This window comes from Diabrotica undecimpunctata, chromosome 7 (genome assembly GCF_040954645.1).
Source record: "Diabrotica undecimpunctata isolate CICGRU chromosome 7, icDiaUnde3, whole genome shotgun sequence".
In the NCBI taxonomy this organism is placed as follows: Eukaryota; Metazoa; Arthropoda; class Insecta; order Coleoptera; family Chrysomelidae; genus Diabrotica; species Diabrotica undecimpunctata.
Window position 1 is genome coordinate 132,248,905 of NC_092809.1, and position 18,209 is coordinate 132,267,113.

Here is an 18,209-nt window from a genome sequence, read left to right on the forward strand (position 1 = left end):
GAAATTCTAAATGAGATAAAAACTAGAAAGATGGAATACTTGGGGCACATTGTGAGAGGTGAAAAGTACGAACTTTTAAGAAATATCATGCAGGGCAAAATTAAGGGCAAAAGAAGTGTGGGAAGAAGAAAAATATCGTGGCTTCGTAATCTACGTGAATGGTTCGGGTGTAGTTCGATTGAACTTTTTAGGCGCGCTGCTAACAAAGTCGCAGTGGCCATGATGATTTCCAACCTCCGCTAGGAGTGGCACGAGAAGAAGAAGATTGCTTTTTGCCCAACTGTCACCTGAATGTCTTAATAAAGGATTTTGCAAGTTCTCGAAAAGAAATAATTAGTATTGATGTCATTTGTCAGTTCTCTTAGTGACTAATTGATTCGGTTTTTATTTTTTCTAATTTTATTTAACAGAAACTCAACATCCGAAGCTAATAAATAAAATTCTTAAAACGGAGAAAAACGTATGTTATAATCATATGTTAGCAAGTAAATTTTTTGCCTGGGTTTGTTAATAGGGCTGTTGTAGAGCCAAAAGGGTCCAAAACAATCCAAAAATGCTGCCTTGCAGCGGACTTTAATAAGACGAAAGAAGAAGAAAAGGTAGATATTCACATTATTGTCCTAAAGAATCCTTTGCAATCTTTGACTTAACTACAGAAGCTAGCAATGAACAGAGGCTCATCAAGAAATAGCAAGGCGAGGAAAAGTACTTTTAATTAAATACCTCCTGCTTTTTATTAAAGATTGAATGCATATTTGGGGAATCTATTTAAGACTAGCTGGTATAGGATTTTATTAACGAGGTTAAAGCATTATGAAATTTATACAATAGACATATTATCACAAAGCCAGATCTGTACAGACAATATCCGAATAAATGACCTGCAATTTCGCCGTGACTGCAATCGAAAACGTGCAATATATCTCCATTTCACTTGAATATTCCAGAACGCCTTATGTGGGACGGTAAACCAGATTCGGAGAAATAACCTACTTCTGAATTCTTGGACTGTTTTACCAGAATTTTCTGCAATTGTTTACTGAGATTATAAAGACCGGTTATCGTGATGGTTTTAGTTTTTATAAATAAATTTTATAAATACGAGGCGTGTTTTTTAAGTAAGTACCGTTTTGGAATTAAAAAAAGACGTGCAAAGATATGTCAATAATTTTATTTTTACATGAAAGCCTGTACCTTAATCTACTTTTCTACATAATTTCCGTGAATATTGAGGCACTTGTCATAACGTGGCACCAGTTTTTGAATACCCTCCTGATAAAATTCTGCCGCCTGACTTGTTAACCACTGCATCACAAATGTTTTGACTTCGTTATCGTCTTGAAGACGCTGACCGCCCAGGTGTTTCTTCAAGTGCTGGAACAAATGGTAGTCGCTGGGCGCCAGATCAGGGCTGTATGGAGGATGATCTAGAGTTTCCCATTTAAATGATTTGATGAGATCTTTGGTCTGATTAGCCACATGTGGACGGGCATTGTCATGCAGCAAAACGATACCCTTACTCAACTTGCCACGTCTTTTGTTCTGGATTGCACAACGCAGATTTTTCAATGTCTCACAATAAGACGATGCATTGATTGTCTCATTACGAGGCAGAAACTCCACTAGCAATAGAAACTCCACTAGCAAATAGAAATTGTTTGCTTAAACTTCACTCTTTTGGGTGATGATGAATGTCGCCATTCCATGGATTCTTGTTTCGTTTCTTTTGTGACGTAGACCACCCACATTTCGTCACCAGTAACAATTTGGTCTAAAAAATCTTCACCTTCACTGTGGTACCGCTCAAGGAAAGTCAATGTACTGCCTAAACGTTGGGTTTTGTGCAAATCCGTCAACATTTTTGGAACCCAACGTGAACACAATTTCCGGTAATTCAAGTTCTCGGTAACAATGTGATACAAAACACTACGAGAATACTGAGGAAAGCAGTCGAACAATGATGAAATTGTAAAGCGTCTGTTTTCTCTCACCTTTTCGTCCACTTTCTGCACCAAATTTTCATTAACGACCGAAGGACGTCCACTCCGTTCTTCATCATGCACATTTGTGCGGCCATCTTTAAATGCTCTCATCCATTTCCTTACCATTCCATCACTCATAATGTTTTGTCCGTAAACTTCAACGATCTCACGATAAATATCGATCGGTTTTACGCCTTTAGCACTAAGAAATCGTATAACAGCCCGTACTTCACAATCAGCGTGACTCACGATTGTTGGAGGCATCTTAAACACTGGAGTAAACAAGTATACAATGAAGAATCAGACTGTAATGGCGTCAGTGCGTAGACAAGAGATGTAGGTAACCAGCGCTCATGCGCGCAACGCCGACCGTAGCGCTGCGGCGGCGGAATCGCAAAACGGTACTTACTTAAAAACATGCCTCGTAAATAAGTGCAAATAATTAAAACCGTGGGTTTAACTCTCGTTAAAATAATATGAATTTTAATAAGATACTTACATGCAACCATCTCAGCCAGACTTCAAAATCTTCAGAAAAAGGCCAATGTGATAAGACACATATCGATTTATTTGCATGTAGAGCAAACTCCGAGTCTTCTTCATAATTTAGCAACTCTGTTTGTTTTTGAGTTAACTTGTTCTCCGAGAATCTTTCATAGAAAGTAACAGCGGATCCATATACTTTGTGTTTAGCATCAGAAACTGTCAATACGAAGGTACTGAAAACAGGTTTTGGTTGGGTGGCTTCTTTAGGCCACATCTCCAACGTTGCACCCATCGGCAAACAAAATAAAGGCACAGAATCAGGAAATGGAAATTCAGGAAGATCTCCTAAGGGATACCTGGAAATTTAAACAGTAAAAAGAACAGAAAAAGTTAGAATAGAAAAATAATTATAGTTTTATCATTAGAAAAATAAACATGATAATATTAAGTAAACTTGCAAACTCACCTTGATAAAACCTCAGGTTTATAAGTCAAAAGTGTAGCACGATTCATAGATTTCTTATAGCATAAGAACACATCACTACCGACCAACCCTTTATTCAAATTTTTGTTAATGCAACAAAAAGCATGAGGTGGTGATTCTCCCTTGCTAGCTATCACTACGCATACATCTGTTACAACCAATGCATTACAAGGCATTGACTTTGGTCCTCTTCTATAAGTGATAAAAGTTTGAGAAGCTGAATTATTTACATTTGCAATGTTGCCACCAACACTTTTTTTCACAACTTCTGCGTCCTCCATTAGCCATTCTTTACCTTCATACATCACACCTAAAACAAATCAATCACATAATTAATAATATGAAAATTTTGAATTGAATAGTATTAGTATTATTAGTATTTATTGTATATTATTATTTATTACTAAACAACTATTTAAAGAAAGTAAAATATCTAAATACATACAGCAGCTCTCGAAAGTAAAGTTAAATGTAATGAGATATAGTACAATTGAGGCTACGAGTGCAATAGCGGACCAACCCACAAAAATTCAAAATTTATTTTATTGTAGAATATTAACTGTCTAGTTGAAATGTATCAGCTGCATAGTGACCAACATTTTTTTATTTGTTACTAGATGGCTACACTAAAGTAGTTTTGGAACTCCATATTTGATAGGATATTAAAGAAGCAAAGTTGGCCATGCGCGGTTAGTCCAGTGTGCTGCTGACAGTTACATGTTTTTCTATCATTCTTTTATGGAAAAACCAGGCTTTACTTTTTACCCAGTCGGGAAGGTGTTGAACATAAGGTGTGTAAACCATTTTTCCAAGCGGTATTTCAAGTTTCTGATGGAAGAGTAGACAGACTGCTCAAACGTAAATCCATATGAACACCACCACCTTGTGATAAACGTGGCAAACATTCACCGCACAATAAAAGATCCGACGCAAAGAAAATCAGACTAAGAGAATTTATTGAAAAATTTCCATTGTACGAATCTCATTATGGCCGGGAAAAAAGCAGCCATAGGAAATACTTGTCTCCGAATTTGAGTCTCGGTAAAATGTACGAGTTATATAAAGGTGAAACACAGAATCCTCTATCCTATTTTATTTTCCGAGAAACGTTCAACAAGGAATATAATTTACAGTTTCATCAACCAATTTCTTTCTCTTGTAAGAAGTGAGATTTATTTGAAGTCAAAATAAAGGCAGCCAATAGTGAATCAAGTAGACAACTTGAAAAAGAACTTCATCAAAAGAAGGCGAAGAGTGCTAGAGATTCTTTAAAAAGAGACACCGAAATGGCAAAAAAAAAGGAAATGCGTCGGTCATATGTTTCGATCTGATGAAGACTTTACGTACAGTCTGTCCCAAACCCTTCTTTCAGTGCGTCACTAATTTTGACGTCATATAGGATTTTAAGAATGTCGAGAATTATTGCATGACATTTTAGTTAAATTTGACAGTTGTAGGATCGTAATCTCTCTTTTTCTAATTGAAAATAATTTAATAATTTTAATATTAGTCTTTGTTCTTTCTCGATATATTTCGGTATATTTAAAATATTTTTATGACAATAAATACAAAATTAAATTTTCACTGTAAAATGTCTGATAATACTAACCTGGAATGACAATTATCATTTTATCAGTTGACATTGTGAAAGTACTGTCACGATCAAGACAATCTGCGTCAAATTATATTTATGCGCATCGTTGATTGGATATCTATTTAGCGTATTCTAAACTCCAACCAATTATACATCCGTAAGCAGAATTAGCTTTACGATAAATAATTTTCTAGTTCTATGTATAATAATCACAGACACACGTTTTTTTCTGTCACTTCTAGCTTAATGTGTTAGAGAGAATTCGATCAACTATGACGCACTGAAAGAAGGGTTTGGGACGAACTATACACCTGTGCTTACCACAGAAATTGGTTACTACAAGCGGCAATTATGGACCTACTGCTTCAATATTCATAAAATGGGAACTAGCAACTCATTTATGTTTGTGTGGGATGAAACCGTCGCCTCTAGGGGTCCTTAAGAGGTAGGATCCTACATTTTATTTTACATAAAAAATTTAGTAAAATCGAAACGACTCTGACCAATGTGAGGGTCAGAATACTAATATTATAATGTCATTATTATGCAATTATATAACTATATCTCCAGATTTTACCGTGGACGTAATAGACCATAAGTTTCTGGTAAGTGGTCATTCTCACTGGCCATCTGACCAAGATTTTGGTATAATAGCAAAAGAAAAGAAATTCCATCCACATGTATTTGTAGACCAAGACTGGCATACAGTGATAAAGCACACTAGAAAGAAAAATCCCATCACAGTAATAACCATGGACAAATCACATTTTTTTTCTACGAGATTGCTTGAAAGTAATATGACCAACAGAAAAGTTTCCGAATCAAAAATCAAGGTAGAGTGGATTAAAATTCAATGGTTAAGGTTTAGGAAAGACTTTCCCAATAACTCTTCAATATAAGTATTCCAACAATGAAGATGTTTATTTTGAAACAATGAATCTTAATAAAAGGAAATCTGTTTCCAAGAAAACAATGGAATTGCCACTTCTGTATCCAAATTGAAATACCATTAATGAAGCTAAAAAAAAGACCTTCAGTTAATGGAATTGATACCCCCTATACACCATGAATTTTATAAAAACCTGAGATCTTCAACTCAAGCAGCCGGAGACGAAGTAATTGGCCCATTTGACGACGAAGAGGATTAGATATTCTAACTTTTGATGTTTTTATACACATTCTGTGGTAGTAAAGTCTTTGATGCAATATCGAGTGTATTATTTTGTGGGATAACCCATTCCCTAACTAAAAATATTTTAAATGCAAAGTGGACCAACCCGCATTAAAAAATCTAATATAGGTGTTTATCCAAAATTTTTGATCAAATTTATCAAATAAGTAATATCTTACATACTTCCATTCACTCAAACCAAAAAATATTCTTGAACAAGGTTATATTGCCTCTCCTAATTTTCACTTTTTTTTAAACCCATTTTCTAACACTTATTAATATTGGGGTTAGTCCGTTATTGCACTCATAGCTTCAATTTGTTGATGATATTTGTATATATTTATCATGTCAATATGTGAAAGAAGATTGCGAAATATTAAAAAATAACTTAAAAGAACTTTAGTAAAAGTTGTAACGAAAATGGTCAACATTTTTTACAAACAAAAACAGAGTGTTATATTCACGAAAAAAAGAATTCCAACCAAAATAACACTGGATACAACAACATATAGTATATGTGCATCCATAAAATATCTACGATATGGCTGGATAAAAAAATTACTAGAAAAAAATCAGTAATCAATAAATAGGCATGAAAATGGAAAAACAAAATGAGAGTCAGATCCAAATGTGTCAATCCTTTTGTACAATACCTATATTAGGTCAGTATTGGATTAAGTATGGTTATTTTTCTATGCCAAGAAGCAACAGATAACAAAAACAGGGCATACCTAAAGACAAATCAAGCTGGATGCATAAGAAGAGCAAAGGAAGAATACCGGACCCTAAGAAGAGAAGAAAAACGATTACATAGAAGAAAAAAAAGACAATTTGAGCAAAAGCAGTTGGAAAGCACAGAATGGCTAAGAAATCAAAATGAAACTCGAAAGTTCTACAGAAATCTAAACAAAATGCGCAAAGAGTTTAAGCCAAGAATAAGGAGCTGTAAGGATGTAGAAGGAAACATCCTAAATGATACGGCCTCAATCCTAAACAGATGGGTTGAATTTTTCGATGCAAAATTTAATGGCCATCATATCGAAGAAGCAGATAACACCCTAGCAAATCGAAATGATTGGAATCCTTTCAACCCAAACGAAAGACCACCTACTATCGAAAACGTTGCCCAAGCCATTAAAAAGCTTAAAAATAATAAATCACCAGGAATTGATCAAATTTGCAGTGAGCTCTACAAGAATGGTGGCAATGCCCTACTACAGACACTGCATAAGCTTTTACTTCTTGTTTGGCATAATGAGACCATGCCTTGTGAATGGTCTCAAGGCGTGATATGCCCGTTACATAAAAAAGGTGACCAGCTCCAGTGTGACAACCATAGAGGTATAACCCTATTAACAACTGCTTACAAAATACTAGCAAATATTCTCTACGAAAGGCTGCAAGTTTACACAGTGGGCATGGTTGGTAAATATCAAGCTGGATTCACTCCAGAAAAATCAACAATTGACCAGATTCATTCAAGAAGACAGATTTTCGAGAAAACATTGGAATTCAATATTGAAACCCATCACCTATTCGTCGACTTCAAGGCCGCATACGACAGTGTCAAGAGAACAGTGCTATACCAATCAATGCATGAGTTTCGTATACCTACCAGAGAAACTTATCCGACTAACGAGAATGGCAATGTCTAACTTAGAAGCGACTGTTAGAATACAGGGAGAGAATTCTAGATCCTTTGAGATAAAGGATGGACTCAGAAAAGGGGATGCTCTGGCTTGCCTCCTATTTAATATTGCCTTAGAAAAGGCAGTCCGAGATACACGAATTAGGGACGGCGGTACTATTTACAATAGATCGATACAAGTCTTAGCATATGCTGATGACATTGACATAATAGGGCGTAGCAAGCGAGATATTGAGCAATATCTCCTAGAATTGGAAACAGCGGCGAAACAGGTCGGTCTAGTCATCAACGAAGACAAAACCAAGTACATGTTGGTTACAAAGGATCCGATAGCAAATGAGGAACGAGAAACAGTCTTTGGAAGTTATACCTTTGGACGTGTTGACAACTTCACATACCTTGGGTCGCTATTGACTGCTACCAATAAAACAAGCGAAGAAATCAAAAGACGAATAAATCTTACAAATAGGGCATACTATGGACTCCAAAAGCATTTCCACTCAAGAAACATTCAAAGAAGAACTAAAATTATTATATACAAAACATTGCTGAGGCCGATCCTCACATATGGAACAGAAACATGGACTCTAACGCAGAAAGATGAAAGACTTTTGGGAATATTTGAGCGTAAAATACTCCGCAAAATATTTGGAGCTATAAACGACTAAGGACAGTGGCGCAGAAGATATAATTTTGAATTGTATCAGCTCTTTGATGAGCCAGATGTCATAACGTTCATTAAAACACAGCGACTTAGATGGGCTGGACACATAATACGAATGCCAGAAAATATGATTGCTAAAAAGCTAACCACAGGAACACCTGTAGGAAGAAGAAGCAAAGGCAGACCGCGAATTAGGTGGTTAGATGGAGTTGAAACCGACTTACGGATATTAAAAATCAGAAGATGGCAACACGTTGCCAGAAACCGAACAGAATGGCGACGAATCTTAGAGCAGGCCAAGATCCACAGAGGATTGTCGAGCCAAAGATGATGATTTTTTCTATGACCAGATGTCAAAAAGACAATCTAAAAATATAGATCAAGTAGTAAATATTGTTTAAGAATATGTCTTCTTCTTCTTCTTTAAGTGCCGTCTCCCGATCGAAGGTTGGATATCATCTTTACTCTATCTACTGCTGCTCTGAAGAGTTCTATAGAACTGCATTTAAACCAGTCCCTTAAATTCTTCAACCATGACACTCTCCTTCTTCCTATATCCCTTCCTCCTCTTAACTTTCCCTGTATTACCAGCCTTAGCAGTTCATATCGCTGTCCCCTCGTTACGTGTCCCAGATATTGCAACTTTCTTATTTTTATTGTGTTTATTATTTCGCATTCTTTGCCCATTTCTCGCAGTACTTCCGTGTTAAGTGTTAGTTTTCTTCTGTGTCCATGCTATTCTAAGCATCCTCCTGTACCTAACACCACATTTCAAAGGGCTGTAACTTATTTATGTGTTCTTGCTTTAATGTCCAGTTTTCAAGTCGATATTGCAGTATCGAAAACACGTAGCATCTCAGTGCTCTTACTCTCTTACTATTGTTTAAGAATATGTCTAGGAGCTTTAAAAAGTCACCAATTAGTTGTTTATTTGCAGAAACAGTAGAAACTCCACCAAAATACTGCCGAAAAATTTTACTTTCAAATTTCATAACTAAAGTATGCTAAAATAAAGCAACCTAATCCTATTCATAGTTACTGAAAGTAAAAAAAAGTTTTAAATGAACTATTATAGAATCATACTCGTAATATATAATGTATTAGAAGAAATATACTCTTCAGGTATAGATTCATTATATATTATAAATATTTGCAACAGCCATCCGATTAACTGTTTTTCTTTAATACTATTCAACAGGTGGTCAACATAATCACTGTTGGTATTCAATGACAACAAATTACAAATTCATTGTGTCCTTTCAATGCCACAATATTGTTTATTTTCAAAAATATAAAAAAAAAACAGTTGAAGAAAAGTGTTAGGGAAGAGGATCTTATCGTTTATATGAGTTATAATATGTTGATTATAGATAAATTATACAAAAATACCCACTATCTTTAAAAATGTATCAACAAAATTACAGATAAGTATAATTGGCATGAAAATCAACAAATTATATGTCGTTTATTGGAAAAAATACAAATAAAACAAGATTTTAAACATATGAATATATGTAATTTGAGATTTTTTTGATTCTGATATTTTAACAGAAAATAATTATGTTCTGATTGTTTGATGGTGGAATAAATCCCGCATTGAACTTTAAGGATGGACTCACAATTGACCATATTATAATAGGATCTACCTTTGTCATTTTTTCTATATAGAAAGAAGTATTAAGAATGACAGTGGGGTTGCTTTTGTTTCCTAGAAAGATTCTCTCAGATATCTCAGAAAAAGATTTTTTAGAACTACAAATTCGTCATGAGAAAAATTAAAGAAAGGCATTTGGTGTTGAAACTTATTGATACATTTTGAATGATATAAAAACGAAGGCTATCAGCTGGAATTTTGGGAATTGTTCAAAAGATGGCTTCAGTGTTAAAAACAATGTCGTCAGCTGAATGCTTGGAGGAGTCTTTGCAAAGTTGAGCGTCTGTCAACAGAAGAATATTTTCTTTTTTATATAGCAATCAATGAAACAAGAAGATCTAGTTAAAGCCTTTAGGCTACGATGTTATGAGTACGTAAGACTATTTTGTGTGGATGAATGAGCCCAGTTGTCAATCGACATAAAGGAGGGTCAAAGATAACACCGAAGAGCAAGTTATGAAGGATCTGATGGTTATGGGAATTAATTGATGGATGGAGAAATTAAACTATAAATGAATGAAGACAGATTATGGAGAACACTAAAAAGCACACCAGACTATGAAAAATGAAAGGAAGAAGATATGGAGTGACTCACCATGAGTTATATATTATATAGACTTATATATCCATCTTATAAATTATTGAGAGGGTAGAAGAACGGTAGATTTCTTCTTTTATTGTTCTTATAAACTTCCTAAGTAAGAAAGAGCTCTATTGAATATAAGGTTAATATTTAGTTTTCTTTTTATATCCCTATATATTTTCTTGAAAAGAAAGTCCTAGAGTCTGGAAATTTAGTAAATAGGTTCATCAAGTCACTATGCAAACTTCGCCAAGTTGTGGTGTGTAAAAAGCAGGGTTCTTGTGAGCAACATGAAATGAACTGCCTTGGATTTGTCTGAATATTCTAACAGATAGCTTTGATGACTGGCTGATTGTTTATTCAACCATCATCATCATCATTCTGGCTTTACAACCCTACGTAGGTCATAGCCTGCTCAAGAATTTCTCTCCAGTCGTCCCTATCCATCGCCTTTATCTGCCAAGCATGTTGGCATGCTTGGCAGATTCCCAGAAAATAGGTTTGGGAGAAAATTCCCATATTTCTCATGTCTTCATTGATGTTATCAAGGAACCTTGTTCTAGGTCTTCCTCTTCTTCTCAGACCAATGGGTCTATCAAGGAGTGTTTTTCTAGCTGGGTCATTTTGTTCCATCTGCATTACATGCCATATCCACCTCAGACGTCCTATCTTAATATGTTTTACGATATCAGGTTCCTGGTATATTCTATAAAGTTCGAAGTTGTATCGTCTTCTCCACACTCCATTGTCATTCACTGCTCCATAAATTTGCCTTAGTACTTTTCTTTCGGAACATCCTAACATGTTTTCATTATCTTTTGTTAAAGTCCAGGTCTCTGAACCATATGTTAGGAATGGGCGTATTATTGTTTTGTAGAGTTTTATTTTTGTATTTCTCGATATAATTGTCGATTTAAGGAGAAGATTGAGCCCAAAATAACATCTGTTGGCCATGCAAATTCTGCGATTTATCTCTGCGGTAGTATTATTTTCAGTATTAAGGAACGCTCCCAGGTATACAAATTCGTTCATTGCTTCAATGACGTCGTTTTCTATAACAAGTGGTCTCTCGTACAGAGTTCTCCCAACAATATTGATATTATCAGCATAGGCCAGGATTTGCACTGATTTATTATGTATTGAACCAGTGGTTGTGATTTGTGACATACATATTACTTTTTCCAGGGCCAGATTGAACAATATACAGGAGAGAGGGTATTTATTCAACCAGTGGACTAAAATTTATCCACCATACTTGGTAGGACGATTATGGTATCTGTAAAACGAGTGAAGCATGTAGAACATTGCCCACAAAGAACACCCGTTTTTGATAAATGAATTTTATTATTTGTTTGTGTTGTATGTTGTATCCATCCATGGAGATTCAACAAAATATACTGAATAAATAAAAGCCAATTTGATAGATGTAACTTCAATAATATAGCTGCTACTAACTGTAAAAATTCGGAATTCCTTATTGGAAGACCCAATATTATCTTACATATTCCTCTTAAATTTATAATTTGCATTCTAAAGAGGGACTCTATACTTTAACATAATAAATTTAAAAAAACACTCAGCTACGAATTTACATTTTAAACACTTTAAAAATACATATTTTCTTTATCTTTCTTAAATTAAAATTGTTTTAAAGTGTTAAAATATGCAAATGAAACTGCTTTTGTCTGTTCACTAATAAATATTTTATCATCTCTCATTACTTTAAGTATATTTTGTAGTCAATACAAATTGTAAATTTAAATGTTGATTAAAAAAAGTGTACTTATAAATCAACACAAAAAATACAAGTTAAACTTTTCTTGTGGATTTCTATTATACTTATATCTTATAACTTTAGTGTACTAAATATATCTCATATAGATTTGGAAAGCATTTAACATAGGTATACAGTTTAAACGATAGTAAGTGAGAGAAAGATATAAAATGACATAGAGATATTAGGTCTCACAAATACCTTGTCAAAACTTTAAGAGTGGAAACAATTCAAGAGATGAGGTTAATATTGTTGAAAAACTTATTGTTATTATTTGATGTGTCGTCTTTTTTAGCATTTGAAAAATGTGCTAAAATAATCAAATTTGGATGAATTGATTTAAATGACTGCTTACTATTTTTATTGGGAAAACGCAACAATTTTACTTCAAAATAAATTTATTTTAACGGTTTGATTTCCCCTTCGAAAATAGTTTTCAAAATACAATACAAATTTGAGAACGATTTCCAAAGTGGAAATAGAAATGTCACAATAAACTTATTTTAAAGTTAAATTGTGGCGTATTTCCAATAAAAATTGTAAATTGTAATAAGATACCACAAGAAAAAGCTTCAGAAAAATCTCAATCTCGTCGTGAGACCTTGCTTTGGTAGGCATTAAAATGGGCGAAAAATTACGTCTTTTAATTAATAATATATTATATTGATATTATTTAGTATTTTCCAAATATTATCTTTGAGATCATATTTCTGTTTAGATTTTTTTGGGGGTAGTAGGTGTGAAAATAAAATTAGTTCTATAAAAATGAAATAAAATAAAAAACAGTTCACTGCTGCTTAAATTAAAAATAAATCCAAACAATTAAGAATTCTAAACCAAATAAAATTCTTAGTGAATTAAATGTTCAAATAAACCACCAACTTGTGCCCAACAGAAACCAAATCTATTCTACATCGCCTTTCTCCTGGCGTTGAGTTCAATTGCTGAGATGTTTTGGCTTACTTCGATTATCTTTTGTCTAAGTTGCTCCAAGTTGGTAGCTAACTCGAATTCATGCCTGTACAAATTGGTCTTTAGCATCCCCAAAAAATAAAATTCTAGGGGAGCTAAGTCGGGTGACCAAGAGGGCCATTTTATTGTACCTTGTGTACTAATCACACAATCAAGAAAAATTTAGGCTAAATAGTCTCTAATGGTCTGTGCATTACGTGATAGATGGCTGTCTTGTTGAAACCAAATTTCATTTTTTATTTGAAGATGATGAAGTGCAGGAATAACTTAATTTCGCAGTAATTGAAGATATTTTCAACCCAAACATTTAACTTTTAGTGCATATGCACAGACACACTCAGATGCTTATTTGCCTAAGACCAATAACATACAACTGATGGATTATGTTTCTTATGATTATGAAGGAGGACTCGTTTGTAAACAAAATATCCTTCAAAAATTTATTATTTTCATTGCATTTCTTCATCATAGTTTCACGGAATTCCATCTGTTTAAAATGATCATTAGGACATATTTCTTCAATGGTCTGCACTTTATAATAATGATAGTTGTTTCTTTCCAAAATATTCCTCACTGTTTTTACATTCAAGTCAACTTTATCTGCAATTTGTTTACTTGAACATAGCTGTCACTTCTGTAACTGCACATTCCTGTTTTCCCTGATTTCTCATTCTTGACAAAGTTTCTTTTTCCAAGGTGGATCTGATGTGCAATTGATGAATAATGGCCAATAGTTTTTTCTAAAGGTATTGGCCAATTTTTAAAAGCTATAATAAATAAATTAAAGAATTCAAACCCAGAATAATAGCCTGTAAAGATAGGGATGGTTCTATAATTAGTAACAAAGAACAGATACTAAACAGATGGGCGGACCATTTTGAAGAACTGCTTAGCGGCAACCACGAAGATGGCGAGATTGAGGATCCCATGTTTCAAATTAATGAAGATGATCGGCAACCACCCCCCACCGAAGAAGAAATTAGAGAAGCCATCGCAACACTGAAGAATAATAAAGCTCCCGGTTCGGATAATCTCCCTGCCGAACTTTTCAAAAATGGCGGCGACCCCCTCATGAAACACATGCATAAACTGATAGCTGCAATCTGGCAACAGAAAGAAACACCCACAGACTGGAAGTTAGGTGTACTGTGTCCTATACACAAAAAGGGAGACATGATGGTGTGTGATAATTATAGAGGCATCACTCTCCTCAATATGGCATATAAAGTGTTGTCCAACGTATTGTACAAAAGACTCCTCCCCTACGCCGAACAAATAGTGGGAGGATATCAGTGCGGTTTCCGTCCTAATAAATCAACAACGGACCAGATATTTACAGTGAGGCAGATCCTTGAAAAAACCCTAGAGTTCGGCGTCGACACCTACCACATATTTGTTGACTTCAAAGCTGCATACGACTCCGTTAATAGAAATAAACTTCTACTTGCTATGGTAGAATTTCGTATTCCGTTTGATCTTGTCCGGTTAACTGAACTTACACTCACAGGTGCAGAGAGCATGGTAAAAATCCAAAACGATCTCTCAAGACCCTTCCATTGCAAAAATGGACTAAGACAGGGTGATGGACTATCGTGTCTCTTATTTAACTTGGCATTAGAAAAAATAATTCGAGAGTCGCAGATTACTACGAATGATACTATCTTTAACAAATCAGTACAAATTGTCGGATACGCAGATGGCATAGACATCATAGGTAGGTCCACAGAATCTCTGACTGAAGCATTTCGGTCGTTAAGAGCATCTGCACACAGAATGGGACTAAATATAAATGTTCAAAAGACCAAATATATGTGTTGTACTAGGTCAAGCAACCCGACACCTACATGAATAATAATTGATGACCTAGAACTGAAGGTGTTGACACCTTCATATATTTAGGGTCGCTGCTAACCAAAGATAACAACGTCAGTGAAGAAATCAAAAGAAGAATAGTTCTCGCCAATAAATGTTACTATGGCTTAAGAAGACAGATGGCCTCAAAAATGCCTAGAAAAATTAAACTGACTGTATACAAAACACTAATAAGACCAGTGCTAACATATGGTTCAGAAACTTGGACACTAACACAGAATGACCAAGAATTGCTCAAACGTTTTGAGCGAAAAATACTAAGACGAATATATGGAGGAATAACGGAACAAGGTTTGTGGCGCAGGTGTTACAATTTTGAGTTGTATAGAAGATTTGGAGAACCTGACGTTGTAAAATTCATTAAGGTAGCACGCCTCAGATGGATAGGTCATGCAATCAGACGAGAGGAAGATGCCATAGTCAGAAAAGTTTTTGACCGAAGAGGGCCGATCGGACAACGAAGAAGAGGAAGACCGAGACTTAGGTACCAAGACAACCTAGAAAATGATTTGAAGTCTATCGGAATTAGAGCATGGAGAAGAGTTGTCAGAGACAGGGGCGAATGGAGGATTGTTCTGAGGAAGGCTTTGGCTCATAAAGAGCTGTAACGCCACTGATGATGATGATAATAAATTAATAGTTTCTTGTACAGAATGCCCACCAAAGTAGCATTTTATTATTTGTACTCTTTCTGCAGTTGTCTAAACAGTTGGCATACTGAATCTGTAATTGTCACACCTAGAGACTTCTGAAATAATGAGACATTTTACTTGAGTGTAATTGGTTCAGAAACAATTGGACCTTAAATTATTGTTCAGTTATTATGGATGTTCATGCACAATGTGGAGGGGAGACTAGGGGGAAATATGATTGTGATCTTTGTTTGTTAGTGAAAACATAATGTGAGTATCTTTGTTAAATATCTCACTAATTTTCTAATACCCACCATAATTTTTTTGTGAATCTATATGTAAATATAAATATATTTGAGCTACTACAAGTAAATTGGCATTTTTCTGATAACATTATATACCTAAAGTAAAGTTGGTTAAAGTTTCAGTGGAGTAAAAGTAGGAGAAAACTAATAGAGTAAAAGAAAACAAAAGATGAAATTTTATAAGAAGCAGAAAAGCCGCAAGGGAGTTAATACTAGTTTGTTTAGGTTATAAGAAAATTAGACACCAGATTGTATAAAAGTATTCTACATAAGTGAATTTTTAGATTGTTATTAAAAATCTTTTGATAATGAGGTTTCACATCTAAATACACTGGAGATTATGTGGTTATATATTCTGCTTATCATATATGTACCTTGATCTAACAAGATGATCTTCTATGTGCCTAAACACATTAACCAATCATTTACACAAATAGTCATTTTAAATGATAGTTTTGACTTAGGCTTGATGCACATTTTGCAAGTAGCATGCACTATGCAGGTAAGATGTGTGCGATTGCTGGTGGAACCACAGCATGCAAGCTATTAACAAGTGACTTGCAAGCAGTGTGGGCCAGGAGTATGCCAGTTTCTGCTGTGCCATCACGTGACTGTGGCTTCCACAACAATTCAGGCAGCTTGGCAGTCTATGCTAGGAAATCAGTACACATTGACAGTGCGATATATTTCAATATGGATACAGAACTGTTTATTGCTGCTGTTAAAAAGCCTGTCATATGGGACAAAACATCAGAATATTACCATGATAGGAATAAAAAGAGAGGAGCCACATACTTTTTTGTTTCTATTATATAAATACTGATTAAATGCAAATGCAACACATTGACTGTGAATATTCATGCTGTTTGGGAATCTTTATGAGACTGAAGACACTGAGAAACAGGTCAATGTGTATTGACCGGAACCAAACAAGCCAAGCATCTTGCTCGCAGTGTGCATACTACTTGCAAAGATGCAAGTATGCATCGAGCCTTACTGACTTATTTTTACATATGTATTAAGTAGTTGGCTAACTATCTTCCATAGTCTATGAGCATTTATTATTTCTTTTGTGTATAACATTAAACTGAAAACATGGCAAACACCAGTGTCTAGGTACTAATTTATTACTTCATTTATAGATAGTATACTTTTCTGGAAAGTCAAAAGTCTTCGGTAGAAAAAAGAAAACAGATCTTAAGATAAAGGTCACATACAGTTTAAAATGCACAAAAATGTTATGTACAAATAGTTTACATCAATTGCCTCAAAGTCAATTAGGTTTTTCAATAGCTGTTCACAGCCATTCACTTTCTATATTTGATATTCAATTTTATATGTAGTTGATGTTGATACTGAATAAAACTCCTGGTCATTAGTACAATAGACAGTGAAAAAAAACTATACATAAGTAAAGGTACCTGTGCCCATATTATTGAACTGACAAACCACAGAATGGATTTCTGTAAAACATTTAACCTTACTTCTCTTCTAATTTTTCTTTGTTTATATTGTTATGATGTTCAAGGATTTAAAAATCGTGCAACATTATTGCATACCTATGTATGTTTTATACTCCAGTTAAACTCAATATTTACTATGTACCTTCAAATATTCTAATTCAGTTTAACAGTTATTCAAAAATTACCAAACTTTTTTACATTAACATGTTTTGGTTAGTGAAATTTACCTATATCAACTAAAGGTGGTTTGTCTCTTCCTCTTTTGATACACAAGAAACATTCAATAGTTCTTAAACTACCATGATTCAAATCTGCACTTAAGCCTGTTGGTGTTTTACTGATCACTTCAAAGTCATCCGGTTTGATTTCTCCTAAACTTGGAAAAATAACACTGATATCTGTAATAGGTGGCTGGCCATGACTGGCTTTCAAGCTTCCTCCCTCAGATAAAGTTGTCTCATCCAGAGTCTCTGGAATTTCTGGTAAACCAGCTACTACAAAATAATCTGCAACTCTTCTATCATCCATTTTTGATGTGTATTATTCCTTAAAATCTAAAAATAAGGCACATAACTTAATTAAGTAGAATACTTGAGGTGTTTGTTTTGTTGCTTTTTATCCTTTTCCTTTCATTACTTTAGATGAGTCATCGAGCACTTGCACTTTTTTATACAAACAATACGTATAAATAATAAAAGAAACAATTTAACACAACATTCTTTTACAAGTCATTATTAATCAGATGTATTTGTAATGGACTTTATTATTGACGTTCTTCCTGATACTCGTTTTGTCGTTTTCAGGTTATTTTTGTTATTTCCCAAGGAAAAATGTCAAAATATGGTGATACTCTGAAATCAGTATTGCCACTACGTAATAGAATATGTGCCAATACCCTTTTTTTTCTTCAATATCTTATCAATTA

At 34.4% G+C, this 18,209-nt stretch overlaps 1 protein-coding gene across 2 annotated transcripts in view; it reads right to left on the reverse strand.

Annotated features, from left to right (window-relative positions):
- Positions 1-18,122, reverse strand: part of Crag (DENN domain-containing protein Crag) — a 63,215-nt gene extending 45,093 nt beyond the window's left edge. For both annotated transcript variants that reach the window (XM_072538233.1, XM_072538232.1), the window contains exons 1-3: positions 17,512-18,122; positions 2,935-3,262; positions 2,482-2,824 (exon numbers count right to left, since the gene is read on the reverse strand). In XM_072538233.1, coding sequence (XP_072394334.1) covers positions 2,482-2,824; positions 2,935-3,262; positions 17,512-17,812 — 972 coding nt within the window. In that variant the 5' untranslated portion in view covers positions 17,813-18,122. The remainder of the gene's footprint in view (positions 1-2,481; positions 2,825-2,934; positions 3,263-17,511) is intronic.
- Positions 18,123-18,209: the final 87 nt, after the last annotated feature.